This window comes from Ornithorhynchus anatinus, chromosome 21, assembly GCF_004115215.2.
Source record: "Ornithorhynchus anatinus isolate Pmale09 chromosome 21, mOrnAna1.pri.v4, whole genome shotgun sequence".
NCBI classification, from domain to species: Eukaryota; Metazoa; Chordata; class Mammalia; order Monotremata; family Ornithorhynchidae; genus Ornithorhynchus; species Ornithorhynchus anatinus.
Window position 1 is genome coordinate 23,233,869 of NC_041748.1, and position 14,493 is coordinate 23,248,361.

Below are 14,493 nucleotides of genomic sequence, written 5' to 3' on the forward strand. Positions count from 1 at the left end.
CCCCGCTCTCCCTCCGGTCGCTTCTCCTCGGTTCGGTTGGTGGGAAAGAAACCGCCCCGTTCTGCTTCCCCGAGGCGCCCCGCCCGGACTCCCCCCCCCCCCCCCCCGGGGGTCTGCAGCCCGGGCCCGTGGACTGAATGTGATGGGATTGGGGGGGGGGGGGCAGATTCCCCACCCCCCTCCCCCCGGACCTCCTCCACCTCGAGGAAAGTTGCCGGGGAGGAGGCTGGGGAAACCCAGGTGAGATGGGGTCGGGGGGGGGGGGAGCGGCGGGGCGGGCCGGGGGTCCGAGGCAGGACAGACCCCAGCCCGGCCGCCGGCGGCCCCCTCCCCGTCCCCCCCCCCCCCCCCCCCCACCCCCCCAGAACCGAGGGAGGCTCTCCACGCTCTGCCCCGGGGCCGGGGCTTCTTGACTTTCTGGGACGGTAGTCCCCGTAGAGGGTACTCGTTTTATTCACGGAGATGCGGTCGTAACGTTTATGTGGATGTTGGAACCGGAAGTTGGGGGAGTCGAATCGTGGCGGGGGTGGGGGGGGGGTTAGGGTTAGAGTTAGGCTGGACACGTCCCAGGTTCTGTAGGTACGTTTTCGATATTCCTTTATTCCGCGCGAGCCCCGCACCTCCACCGAACCGGCGAGTCTGCGGGGCGGGGGAGGGTTGGGGGGGTGGGGGTGGGGGGAGACTCGCGGCCTTTGCTACCTCTTGAAATATTCACGAGAACAATAAGATAGTCGCGACAGATCAGGTGTAGTTCTGGATTTCCCCGTGGGGCCGGACCCTCGTCCGAGGGTCCTCGCTGACCGGTTTAAGTGGGTCCGGGGGAGGAGGAGGAGGAGGAGGAGGAGGAGGAGAGGGCGACCGGACCCCCCCCCCACACACACACACACACCCCGAGAAGGAAGGAAGCTTCGATGGATGGCGGTGACGGGGGAGCCGCTCGGTCTCGAGGCCGGGTGGTGTGGGAACGGACCCGGCCCGGCCCGCGCAGCCGCGCGGCGGGGCTGGCGCCCGGGCACCTCGTCCGGCCCGGTGCCAGCGGGCGGAGGGGCCGGCAGCCTCCAGAGTGCAATAAGCCGGAGGCTGGGAGCGGAGGCCGGGGAGGGGTGAGCCGGCGGGCGGGGTCTCATACAGTCTTCCCCCGGGGGAGACAGTGCGAAGAAAGAAAGACGTTTCTCGAAGAAGAAACGCGATGTTCTCGCAACATCTGCAGAAGGCGTTCGGGCCAACAGCTGCTGATAGTTTGGGAGAGAACAGGCAGGACCCTCCCCCTCCCTCGGCGCGGGGCGGCCCGTCGGGTCTCTCGCTCTCTCCCTCTCTGCCCAGAACCAGGGTCCTGGATACCGTCCGTCTCTTTTTTAAGTTTAGACCAAAAAAAAAATAGAAAAAGTCAGTGTTTCCGTCAGTCTGTCAGTCCGTCCCCCGCCCTTCACCCCCGCCCCCCTCTTTCCCTCCCAGGGAACACAGTCAGCTAAAACCAAGATGAAGTCTCTATGTCCGGGGAGCCAGCCGGCGGACGCGGCGTGGCCTCCCCGCTTGTGTTTTGGTTCAGGGAACAAACAGGGACCCCCTCCGCCCCCCCATCCTCCCTCACCGCGCCGTCGGCCCCCCGCCTCCTCGTCCCCGGCCGCCGGAGCCCGGGGTGGGGGAGGCCCCCCGAGAGGAGGCCGCGGACGGGTCGGGCCGACCCCTCGAGGGCCGGGGGGGACCCCGGTCCTCCCCGTGCGGCCCCTCTCCTCCACCCCCGCGCCCCCCCCCCCCCACCACACGCTTCTGGACGGTGGACCGGGGGGGTGCCGGCTCGGCCACGCCGGCCTCCCGCCACCCCCGGCGTCGCCTCGCGAGACGCGGGGCCGGCGCGGGGCCGGGGCCGGGCCCGGCCCGGTGGCCGAGGGGGCCGGGGGCGCGGAGGGGGGCGTCCGGCGGGGGCCGGGGCGGTGACCGGGGGACGGGGCGAGGAGGGGGCGGCAGGCTCTTTAACTTCAGGGATGGCTTGGGGCCCGGGACAGAGGCGCTCAGCCAGGTTTTTACGACATAGTATTGTATCGGACATTTTCTGTATTTTAATGATAAAAAAAAACAAAACACTAGTTTCATATTTAAGATTTTAAGGGTTTGTGGGGGTGGGGAGGGTTTACACTTTTGTTTTGTGATTTTACTTCTTTTGTAATTTCATTTTGTGTTGGCCTGAGTGTGTGTGCGAGCGTGTGTGGGAGTGCGCGAGAGCGAGCGAGCGAGGCGAGCGGGCGGGCCGGCGGAGGGACGGACACCCGCGGGGCCCGGGGAGGAAGAGGGACCGGGCCGCCGCGGGACCCAGGCCGGGCGGCCCTCCCTGCTTTCCCCCGAGCCCCGCGTGGGGCCGAGGGAGAGGGAGGAGGCCGAGGCGAGGGAGCGTGCGTGGCCGAGCGAGCGAGCGAGCGAGAGTTGAGCTCATACCCAAATTCACGACCCTATTTTTTAAACCAAAGCACATTGGAGTGAGGGCGGAACTTCACTCGGCTCAGAAAAGAAAATACTAATATATTTATCTCATTGTTTACATAAACTTACAGTTTCAGACCTCACAGCCTGCAGGGCCAGCCGCCGCCCCCCGTCCCCCCGGCTCCCCACACCCGGGGGGGCCCGTCCCCGTCCCGCCTGCCCCGCACCAAAGAGACCCCCCCCCCGGCCCGGGGGGTGGGGGGGGGGGGCGCCGGGGACCCCCACCCCGCTCGCCCGCCCCCTCCCCCCGCGGGGTCTCCGTGGGAGGGGGCGGGGAAGGGTCGCGGGGCCTAGGCCGGCCTCCCGGCCGCCATGGTGCAGACACTCTTTGGACAGTGTTGTTTTTGTATCAATATGTATGTACAGTACACAGGGATGAATGTATTTATTTCTCCGCGCGGGGCCGGGCCCGGACGCCCCCCGCCCCGACCCCCCCCAGCCCGCCCACCCACCCCGGATGCCGAGGAGGCGGAACTCCGAGAGGCCCGGGCCCGGCCCGCCCGCCCAAGACCCGGGCCCGGGGGGGAGGCCTCGGCCTAGTTGATGTTCCCGGGTCTCCGGGATCGGGGGGGCGGTGGGGGAGGGGGCCCTGCGCCCCCCCCAACCCCCACCCCCGGCCTCCTCAGACCCTCCCCCCAACCCCCCAGCCCGGACTTGTCAGTATTCGGTTCCCAACCCAGGACGGGGTGGGGAAGGGGGGCGGCCCAGGTTGAGCCCCCCCCCCCGGCCCCCCACCCCGCTAAGCAATAAGATTCTCCGCGGGAGGGGTTGGGGGACCCCCCGCCCCCTCCCCCCGCAGCCAAAGAGTCCCCGGGGCCGGGGGGGAGAGGGGCCGGGGGTCCTCCCGGCAGTCCTCTCCTCCCCGGCCCGCCCCCGGCATCCAGGCCTCCGGGGGTAGGGGGGGATTGGGGAAAGGGGGGGTCACTCAATCAAGGTGGCCGGACGGGGGGGGGCGGTCGGACATTCCGGTGGGGGAGGGGGCGGCCCCCGGCGTGGTGCACCGCCACGCCCGCCCTGCCCTTCGTCTTTCATTCTGACCAGGAAACCCACCGCCCCTCACCCCGCTATTTATTGCTGTAATTTATTGACCTCAGACATGCTGCATCACAAACCTCACGGAGGGGGAGGGGTCGCCAGGCCCCCTCCCCCCGCACCCCGGCAGCTCGGCCCGGGACCCTCGGCGCCCCCGGGCCCGGCGGGGGGTGGGGCGAGGGGCCGGTCAGAGCCCCCCGCCCCACCCCCTGCAGAAATACCTCGGGGAGGGCGGGAGGGGGCCGTTACCCAAGTGAAACTGGAATCTGGGGGTCGAGGGTCGCCGTCCCCGGTGGTCGCCGTCCCCCCCCCCCAAGTGTCATAGCGGCCACTCCGCTCCGGCCGCCCCTTTCCCCCCCCCCCAAGGGGTCACCGCGATGCCCCTCGGCCCGGGCCGGTTCAGCATCCAGACACGTGCGGTCTTAATGTACAGGGACGAGATACTGTTATTTTATGATCTTTTCATTAAAAGCTGGATGGACTACGGACCGACTCCGGCCTTCCTTGGGGCGGGGGGGGTCTCGCCGTCCTCTTTCGGGGTCCCCCGCGCCGCGACCTCCCCCGGGGACCCTCGGCGGGGTGGCCGGCGGACCGGGGAGGAGGCCCCGGCTGGACCGGAAGGCCTGCGGCCCAAGGAGGCCTCGGGTCAAGGGCGAACGTCGGTCCGTCCCTTCGGGCGGATTTACTGAGCGCCTCCTCCTCTACTAAGCGCTCGGGCGAGGACACAACCATGAGCAGATGGATTCCCCACACGTCCAACCAGCTCACCGTCTGGAAGTGGGGGGGGGGGGGTCGCGCTAGGGGAATCGTCCGTGGGAGGGGCTGCCTCCGGGGTGGGGGACGTGGGTGGCTTGAACTGAGCTGAGAACGGTGTTTGACGCAGTGATTCTTGCCCTCGTATTTATTGAGCGCTTACGGTGGGCCAAGCACTGTTCCTAAAGCCGCCTGGGAGACCGCAATACTCATTCTTTCGTTCAGCCGTATTTATTGAGCACTCACTGTGTGCGGAGCACTGTGCTGAGCGCTTGGAAAAGTACCATGCAGCGATAATAATAATGGTATTCATTGAGCGCTTACGGTGGGCAAAGCACTGTCCTAAAGGACTTGGGAGATCGCAGTATTCATTCTTTCGTTCAGTCGTGTTTATGGAGCGCTTACGGTGTGCAGAGCATTGTACTGAGCGCTTGGGAAACTACCATACAGCGATAAATAATAATAATAGTATTTATTGAGCGGTTACGGTGGGCAAAACACTGTCCTAAAGCGCTTGGGAGACCGCAATATTCATTCTTTCGTTCAGTCGTATTTATTGAGTGCTTACTGTATGCGGAGCACTGTACTGAGCGCTTGGGAAAGTACCATACAGCGATAATAATGATGATAATAATGCTATTTATTAGGCACTGACTATGTGCCAGGCACTGTTCTAAGCGCTGGGGTGGATACAAAGCGGGTTGGATCCGGTCCCTGTCCCACATGGGGCTCACCGTCTCGACCCCCATTTAACAGATGAGGGGACTGAGGCCCAGAGAAGTAAAGTGACTTGCCCAAGGTCACCCAGCAGGCAAGTAGTGGAACTGGAATTAGAACCCATGACCTCTTAACTCCCAGGCCCGAGCTCTATCCACTGTGCCGTCCCTGCCCACGACGAGCTCGCAGTCTAGTAAGCGTAAGCTCATAGTAAGCGCTTAACAAAATACCATCATCATCATCAACAAATAGCATTTACAAAGAGAACACCATAGCAGGGCCGTGGGGAGGGGGTGCCTGTCGGGTCAACTGATGAGTCGATCGTATTTACTGAGCGCTTCCTGGGTGCACAGCACTGTGGTAAGCGCTTGGGAGGAGACCATACAGCAGTCGGTCGACGCGTTCCCCCCTCCCTCGAGTCGTGGCCGGACCCCCGTTTCTGTGGGGCTCATCCCCCCAAATAAATAATGGTATTTGCGAAGCGCTTCCTATGTGCCCAAGCACTGTTCGAAGCGCTGGAGCACTGAAAGAAGTTTCGGGGCCCTCCTTGCGACCCTCCCAGCCTTCGCGGGGGAAAGCCCGGGTGCCCCGGGCGGAATCGGAGGAGGGGGCAAATAATGGGGGGTGGGGGAACCCCCTCGTCCCCGCCCCCCGGGAGAGGCCGAGGCATTGTGACCCCGGGTGACCCCATAATCCCGGCCGCGGGGCTAAGGCGGCCTGGAGGCCGGAGCCCAGTCGGTGGCGGTGCCCGGGCCCGTGGGCATGGGCGAGGCGGAGGAGCGGCGGCTGCAGCTGCTGAAGGACACGGGAGACGGGCGGCGGAGGAAGAGGCAGCTGGAGGCCCTGGTCAGAGAGCTGGAGCTGGAGAGAGACCAACTGCGGACGGGCCTGGGCCGTGCCCGCCAGAGGACCAGGAGGTGCCCACCCCCCTCCTCCCACCTTCTCCACCCCCTGCCCTAAATTTTCACCCGCCCCCCCATCTCCACCCATCCCCCTGCCCTGCATCACCATGCTTCCTCCTCCCTGGCGCCCGGGCCACCGAGGGTACAAGTCCTGGCACCCCGGAGATTTGCGCTGTCTCCTTCCCGAGGGAAGCGAGACCTTGGACGAGTCACTTTACCTCTCTGGGCCTCGGCGACCTCATCTGTAAAACGGGGATTGAGACCGGGAGGCCCACGTGGGACAGGGGACTGTGTCCAACCCGATTTGCTGGTCTCCACCCCAGCGCTTAGTGCGATGCCTGGTAGTGATCACGTTGGTATTCGTTAAGTCCTTACTATGGGCCGAGCACTGTTCTAAGCGCCGGGGCAGATACGGGGTAATCGGGTTGCCCCACGTGAGGCGTACAGTCTTCGTCCCCATTTTACAGATGAGGGAACTGAGGCACCGTGAAGTGAAGTGACTTGGCCAAAATCACACAGCTGACAGGTGGCGGAGCCGGGATTAGAACCCATGAGCTCTGACTCCTAAGCCCGTGCTCTTTCCACTGAGCCCTGTACCACATTAATTCTTCTTCTTCTTATTACCCCTTGAGCACTCATCCCACCCCCAGCTCCACAGCACTGTCGTGACATATCCTTATCCCCCATCCTCTCTCTGACGTGGAAATTCCCACCCCTTCCATCTACTACAGACCCCCCCAGCCCCCTCCCTTCCAAGCCTGGTTAAAAATCCCATCGGCAATTCCCACCCCTTCCATCTACTACAGACCCCCCCTCCGTCTCCCCTCCCTTCCAATCCTGGTTAAAAATCCCGTCTCCTCCAAGAGGTCTTCCCTCATTTCCCCTCCTCCCTCTCTCTTCTGCTTCGCTCGTGTATTCGGATCCATATCCTTTAACCACTGGAAGTTCACTCCTTTGGAAATTCACTCCTCCCTCAGCCCCCCGGCACTTGGGCCCATATCTGTAATTTATTTATCCGCCTTCCTCTCCGGACTGTGAGCTCCTTGTGGGAGGGGAACGGGTCTGCCCACCGTGTTGTATTCCTAACAAGCAGTTAGTGCCGGGCTCTGTATTCATTCAGTCGTATTTCAGTCGTATTTATTGAGCGCTTACTGTGTGCAGAACGCTGTCCTAAGCGCTTGGAAGACACAGTTCGAATGATAGTCTTTTAGGAGGGAGGGAGACGTCGAATCCCCATTTTACAGAGGAGGAAGCTGAGGCCCAGAGCAGTTAAGTGCTTCCTTCAAGTCCCACAATAGACGTGGCGGAGGCCGGATTAGAACCCAGATCCCCTGACTCTCTTTCCACGGTGCCACACGGCCGGTACACAGCGAGAATTCCGTAAATACCATCGATGAACTGATGTAGCATCTCTGTTGTCTTGGACTTTCCCACCGGTTTAGCAGGGGAGGGGTTCAATAACTACCGCTGATGGAGCTCAAATTCATTGTCACCTGCTCTTCTCCCTTCACGTTCTCAACTTGCCTCTTGGGCTCCATCAGTCGTTTATATGTATCGAGCAGCCGCTGTGTGCCGAGCACTGTACTAATCACTTAGGAGCGAACAATGGAAGCTGTAAAGACAATTTGCTCTAAAATCCATTTGGCTTCGGGGGGCCTTCTTCAACACCACATTAGATGGTGCAAAAGAAGTGAAGGCAGTTGGAGAATAGAGGAGGGGACAAATTCGCACCTCGCCCTCAGATGTCCGTCGTCGTTCCCCCCCCCCCCCATTCTTCTAGATCTTTAACCCCTCCCTGAAGTCCTCAGTGCCCCCACCTTTCCCCCTCTCTCAACCCCCGTCATCTTGCCAAATATTCGGTTGCCAGAATCAAAACCAAGGGGCACCAGCTCTTCAAAGCCTGATCCTTCACCCGCCTCCTCAACCCCACCTATGTCCTCATCCCTCCGGGCCGTCGCTCTGCAAAAGATCTCAAAATTTCAAAATTCGCTGTCCTTCCACTGCTCCTCTGACCCACCCCTTCTAAAAACATTGGCACTCACCCACCCCGGCTTCCCTCACCACCGTCTTTAAATTGTTCCCTCCGTGGTTGAGGCCTTCTCCTCTGCTTTTTCTTTTGTAGTGGGATTTGTTAAGCACTTTCCCGGTGCCCTCTTCCCGCCCCACAGCACTTCTGTTTATATCTTTATATCTATTTATTTCTCTCGATGCCTGTTTATTTGTATCGATGTCTCTTCCCCCCCCCCTTCTAGACCAGCTCTGCCACTTGTCTGCTGTGTGATCTTGGACTAGTCACTTCACTTCTCTGTTCCTCGGTTCCCTCATCGGAGGTTCGAGACCGTGAGCCCCGTGTGGGACTTAATGTCCAACCCGATTTGTTTGTATCCACTCCAGCGTTTAGTACAGTGCCTGGCACATAGTAAGCGCTTGAGAAACACCATCGATATTATCATTATTGTTATTATTACTCCGAGCCCGCCCTGGCCAGGGATCGGTCAGTCTTTATTGCTCTCTTGTACTTTCCAAGCGCTTAGCACAGTGCTCTGCACGCAGTAAGCGCTCGATAGATACGATTGAATGAACGTGCCGGGCACTGTACTGAGCCCCGGGGTAGATACAGATCATCGAGTTGGACACAGTCCCGGTCCCACAGCTTTAATCCCCATTTTCCGGATGAGGTGACGGAGGCCCAGAGAAGGGAAGTGACTCGCCCAGGGTCACCCGGCAGGCAGGTGGCAGAGCCGGGATGAGAACCCAGGTCCCCGGGGTCTTTCCACTGGGGCCATCCCGGCGGCCTTTCAATAGGATCCCGTGGCCTCCGGGGGAGGAGGCCAAATACGACCGGACCTCGGGCGGCTATTTGGGGGGAGTACCGACCTCTGCACCCAGCAGCGCCCCGGCCCACAGTGGGCGTTCACCACATAGCTCAGGTCGAGACCCCCCCCAACGTGACGGCGCGTGTTGCGTCCAGCCTACAGAGGAGGCTGCCCCAGACCCCGAGTCGGCCGAGGGGCGAGGCCGGCGACTCCGGGACCACCGACGCTGACCATCTGGAGCAGTTTGCCCGGGCCCAAGGGTTCCGCCGTAGCCTGGTGAGGGGGCGGCGGTAGATCGGGGGTGGGGAGGGGGGCAGGGGGCTGGCCGCCCTGCCCCCTCCCCATTCTCCTCTGACTGCGGCCCTGGCCAGGAGCTGGAGCAGGAGGGTCTCCGGGCAGAGGAGGAGCAGCTGGAGAGTGAGGTGGGGGCGGCTCTGATGGGGGGGGGGGGTGTGGCGGGGGGGGTCCTCCCGCTCCCCTCCCCCAGGCCGGGCAACCGCGGCTCCCCGGCCCCTAGCCCCGTGCCCCCTGCCCTCGCAGCTCTTCTACTCGGCGGGCGGAGAGGACCCGCAGGACCCGAGCCAGAGGAGGCGGCTGAGCCGGCAGCTGCGGCGGCTACAGGTGGTGGACCTGGGCCCCAGGGGACATGGGCACCTGGGGAGGGGGTCCCCGGGGGTCCCGGGGGTCAGCGGGGCCGAGGCCGACCTCCCCACCGCCCGCAGGGGGACCTCGATGTGCTGCAGGCCCAGTGCGCCGGGCGGGAGGCCCGCATCCACCAGGTGAGGGGGCTGGGGGCGGCGGGGGGCGTCTGGGCTCATCGCCGGGGGGCTTCTCCACACCCCACGACCCCCCTCCACCTCCCCAGGGGCGGCAACTGCGGGCCGAGGCGATGGCCACTTTCCAGGAGCAGGCGGGGGCTCTGCGGGTAGGAGCCGGGCTCGGGGTGGGGGCGATGGGGGGGCGGGGATGGGCGATGGGGGGTGGGGGGGCTACTGAAACCGTCCCCCCCACCCCAGGTTCTGCAGGCCAAAGTGGTGGAGATGGCGAACGTCCGGGACCCCTCCCACGGCTCCGAGGATCCGTAAGATTCTCCAATTTTATTTATTATAGCTCGAATTCTCTTTATCTATTCCCCCGCTATCGATGCCCGCCTCCGGGCTCTGTCCTCTTTCCCGTCCGTCTCCCCGCTTCTAGACCGTTTCCCCGCTGTGGAGTAGGGACAGTCTCTCTTTGTTGCCCAATTGCACGTCCCGAGCGCTTAGTACGGTGCTCCGCACACCGTAGGCGCTCAGTAACGATTGAACGGATGAACCAACTCCCATCGATTGAGCGCTTACCGTGTGCGGAGCACTGTGCGCAGCGCTCGGTAGAGGACTCTACATCATTCGAGGCACCTTCCCTGCCCCCTCTTCCCAGACGCCCCCCACCCCCCCACAGCTTGGTGCCTCCTTTTCCAATCATTCAGTCCTATTTCTTGAGCGCTTAGAGTATGCAGAGCGCTGTACTGAGCGCTCGGGACAGCACTAAAGAGAGGCCATCCCTGCCCGCAACGGGGTTACAGTCCAGAGAAGCAGCGTGGCTCAATAGAAAGAGCCCGGGCTTAGGAGTCAGAAGTCATGGGTTCTAATCCCCCCTCCGCCACCGATCAGCTGACTTTGGGCAAGTCACTTCACTTCTCTGGGCCTCAGTTCCCTCATCTGTAAAATGGGGGTGAAGACTGGGAGCCTCACGTGGGACAATCTGATGACCCTGTGTCTCCCCCAGCGCTTAGAACAGTGCTCTGCACATAGTAAGCGCTTAACAGATACCGACATGATCATAATTAGAAGGGGGGAGGGGCATCAAGGGCAGTGGTGTGGAGGGGTGGGATGGGGGGTGGGGGTCGTGTCAGTGACCCCCCCCCCCCCGCCCCAGCAGGGCGGAGCGGCCGCTGCCCACCCCCCGGGGGTCCCTGATGGAGGAGGTGGTGCTGGTCAGTCCGGTGAGTGGAGCGCCCGGCGGGGGGCGCACCGACCCCTGCCCCCCATCCCCCCCAATTCTTCCCCCCATCCCCCCCCCCAAAAGAACCCCCCAGTTTTTTCCCCCGCAGAAGTGCTGGACCCCAGGGAGAGGAGGGGGCAGCCCGCTGACCGGACTCAGGTGCGTGGTGGGGGTGGGGGAAGGGGGGAGGGGCCTTTCCCCATCGACCCCGAGCCCCCCAACGACCCGCTGCAGATGGGGGGGGAGAGGATGGGGCGGGGCCACCAGCCCCCACCCACCCTCCTACGTCACAGCCCCGCCCACTCGCTGATCCTCAGCCTCTCCTCTTAGACGTCATAGCCCCGCCCATTGATTGGTCCTTCGCCCCTCCCCCGATTGATACGTCATAGTCCCGCCCATTGACTGGTCATTAGCCCCTCCCCTTAGACGTCATCGCCTCGGCAATTGAATGGCCCTTAGCCACTTCCATCAGATGTCATGGCCCCGCCCACTGGCTGGTCCTTAGCCCCTCCCCCTAAGGTCATAGTCCCACCCATTCGCTGGTCCTTAGCCCCTCCCCTATACGTCACAGCCCCGCCCGCATTCCGATCTTAGCCCCGCCCCTCGCAGCTCCCTAGCCCCGCCCCTCCTGGCCTTGGCCCCTCCCTTCCTTTAGCCCCGCCCCTGCCTTTGACCCCGCCCCCTGACGCTTATCCCCGCCCCTGATTGGCCCCGGCCCTCGTGGTCCTCGGCCCCGCCCCCTGGCGGCCCCTCCCCTCCCGCCTGCTCCGCGCGCGCCCCGCCCTTCCCCGGTCCTAGCCCCGCCCTCTCCGCCCTAAGCCCCGCCCCTCCTTTCCTTTAGCCCCGCCCCTTGATTGGTCGTAGCTCCCCTTATGGTCTTTAGCCCCGCCCCTGATGCCTTTGAGCCCGCCCCCAGACCGCTATCCCCGCCCCTGATTGGCCCCGCCCCGGCCCTCGTGGTCCTCGGCCCCGCCCCCTGGCGGCCCCGCCCTTCCCCGCGCGCGCCCCCTGGCGGCCCCGCCCCCCCCGCCGCCTGCCCCGCGCGCGCCCCCTGGCGGCCCCGCCCCTTCCTCCCGCCTGCCCCGCGCGCGCCCCCTGGCGGCCGCCCGACCGTCCGTTGCGGTGTCCGGGTCCCGCAGGGCGCTGTGCGGGCGGCTCCCGGTGCTGCTCCCGGTGCTGCTGCTGCTCCCGGTGCTGCTGCTGCTGCTGGTGCCGCTGCTGCTGCTGCTGCTGCTGCCGGCGCTGCCGCCGCTGTTGCTCGTGCTGATGGGTCCGGGCCCGGGGCTCCCGCGCGCCCTGGCGCGCCGCCTCCCCCCGGCCGCCCTCCGCCAGCTGCGCTACGCCCTGTCGCCCGCCCTGGAGCTGCGCGCCCACCGCCTGCTGCCCACCTAGGGAGCCCCCCGACCCCCCACCCCCGGACCCTCCCGCAACGAGCCGCCCGGCGGCTTTGACCCCCGCACGCCTCAGTCTCGTCCTCTTCATTTGCGGGCCGCGGAAACCCGGGGGGGAAACACGCACCTCCATCCCCGCCCGCTGCTCCTCTCCCTTTGCCCACCCCCTCGACGCTCACTACACTGCCCGCCGCTAATAGTGACGGTGTTGCTTAAGCGCTCGCTACGTGCCCGGCGCTGGAGGGGGATACGAGGTCATCAGGTCGCCCCACGTGGGCCTCGCGGTCTCAATAATAATGTCGGTATTTGTTAAGCGCCTACTATGTGCAGAACGCTGTTCTGAGCGCTGGGGGAGATCCGGGGTCATCAGGTTGCCCCACGTGGGGCTCCCAGTCTTCATCCCCATTTGACAGATGAGGTCACTGAGGCCCAGAGAAGTGAAGTGACTCGCCCGCGGTCACACAGCTGACAAGCGGCAGAGCCGGGAGTCGAACTCATGACCTCTGACTCCCGAGCCCGGGCTCTCTCCACTGAGCCACGCTGCCTCCCATGCCCATCTCCCAGATGAGGCCCAGAGAAGTCAAGGGACCGGCCCCAAGCCGCGCAGCAGACAAGCGGCGGAGCGGCGATTAGAACCCACCACCTGTGACTGCCGAGCCCGGGCTTTTCCCCCTGACCCCGCTGCTTCTCTCAGTGGAAAGAGCCCGGGCTTTGGAGTCGGAGGTCATGGGTTCGAATCCCGGCTCGGCCACTTGTCAGCTGCGTGACCGTGGGCGAGTCACTTCATGTCTCTGTGCCTCCGTGACCTCATCTGTCGAATGGGGATGAAGACTGTGAGCCCCACGGGGGACAACCTGATTCTCCCGTGTCTACCCCAGCGCTTAGAACAGTGCTCCGCACCTAGTAAGCGCTTAACAAATACTAACATAATAATTATTACTATTATTATTCTCTCTGTACAACGTACCCTGCGCCGGCCCCGCCGGGCACTTGGTGGTGCCCACCTTTGCCCCGTCGGGGTGGAGTGGGATGGGGAGGGGGCTGTACGCAGGCGGGGGGATCTGGGGGCCTGGGTCTGCAGCACTGCGGTGAGAGCTGCGCCCCAGATGTGACCCCCACACATCTGTCTTCCCGAAGGCCGCAACCCCCTCACCTCTTCACCCCTTCACTCCCTCAGCCCCGGCCCAGGAAGCGAGACCCCCCACCTCACTCTCTCACCCCCTCGGTCAGAGGCAGGGAGGGGTTCCAAGGTGGGGAAGGGTCTCTGCACAGATCCCTCCCAACCCGGGACTTTCATCAGGTGTAGGGGTCTGGGGAGAGGAGGAAGGGGGTGGGCTCAGGACCCCCCACCCCATTTACCCCGGGGGTAGAGTGTCTGTGTGTCTGCGAGTATGGGGATCGCGCACCGGAGAGGGGGCGTTCCGCTTCTGGCAGGGTGGGGGGGCAGCTCCGAGACCACGAGATCGTGTGTGTGTTGGGGGGGCTTGGTGAAAATATGTGTAATTGGGTGTGTATATTTTAAGGCATGTGTGTGCATGTGGGCCTCTCCATTTGTCTGTCAGGTCGCACGAGTGTGTGCGTGTTGGGGGGCTTGGGGAGTGCGTCTGTGCTTGGGTGTGTATGTTTCAGGGCTTGTATGCGCATGTTGGTCTCCGTGTGTCTGTCAGATCGTGTGTGTCTGTGTGTATACATGTGGGCCTCTCCATTGGTCTGTCAGGTCGCGTATGTGTTTGTGTTGGGGGGCTTGGGGAGTGTGTCTGTGATTGGGTGTGTATGTTTTAGGGCGTGCGTGTGCATGTCGGGCTCCATGTGTCGGATCGTGTGTGTGTGTGTGTGTCGGGAGGGGCTTGGTGAATGCATGTGTGATTGGGTGTGTATGTTTTAGGGCATGCGTGCGCATCTGGGCCTCTCGATGTCAGACCGTGTGTGCGCGCTGTATGTGTTGGAGGGGCTTGGTGAGTGCGTGTGCACGTTTTAGGGCATGTGTGTGCATCTGGGTCTCGATAGGTCACACCTTGTTTCTCTGTGTTGTGCGTCCGCGTGTGTGGCGCGTGTGGAGAAGGGGGAGGTGGGTGACCGAGCGGTCCCCGTCTTCCCCTGCCCGCACCTCAAGGTCCGCGCGTTTGCCATCGGTGACCCGTCACGGGCCGAGTCGGGGAGGCCACGGTAGGGCCGTTGGCGGGAGGCAGCGGTTGCCATGGACACCCGTGAGCCTCCGCTGGGCCGCAACACCGCGGTCCCCTCCCGCTTAGCCGGGACCGGGCGGCTCCACCCTGGTGATGGTGGGCTGGGGGGAGACGGAGGGGGCGGGGGGCACCGGGCCGCCCCGGGCCTCCCCGCCAGGCCGCCCGCCCGCCCACCCAGATGTTCAGACCTTCATCTGCGTGCTCCCTCTCCGGTGGAGGGGCGCCACCGGACTTGGGG

General features: G+C 63.9%; 1 protein-coding gene across 1 annotated transcript; it reads left to right on the forward strand.

The window, feature by feature from the left end:
* Positions 1-5,701: 5,701 nt before the first annotated feature.
* On the forward strand, positions 5,702-12,127 carry TMEM191C (transmembrane protein 191C). Its single transcript, XM_039910081.1, has 11 exons — positions 5,702-5,897; positions 8,854-8,974; positions 9,070-9,120; positions 9,239-9,319; positions 9,421-9,477; positions 9,564-9,623; positions 9,715-9,779; positions 10,613-10,679; positions 10,788-10,837; positions 11,818-11,869; positions 11,900-12,127. The coding sequence occupies exons 1-11, from the start codon at positions 5,743-5,745 to the stop codon at positions 12,068-12,070; spliced, it is 930 nt and encodes a 309-aa protein (XP_039766015.1). The 5' UTR covers positions 5,702-5,742; the 3' UTR covers positions 12,071-12,127.
* The last annotated feature ends 2,366 nt before the right edge of the window (positions 12,128-14,493 follow it).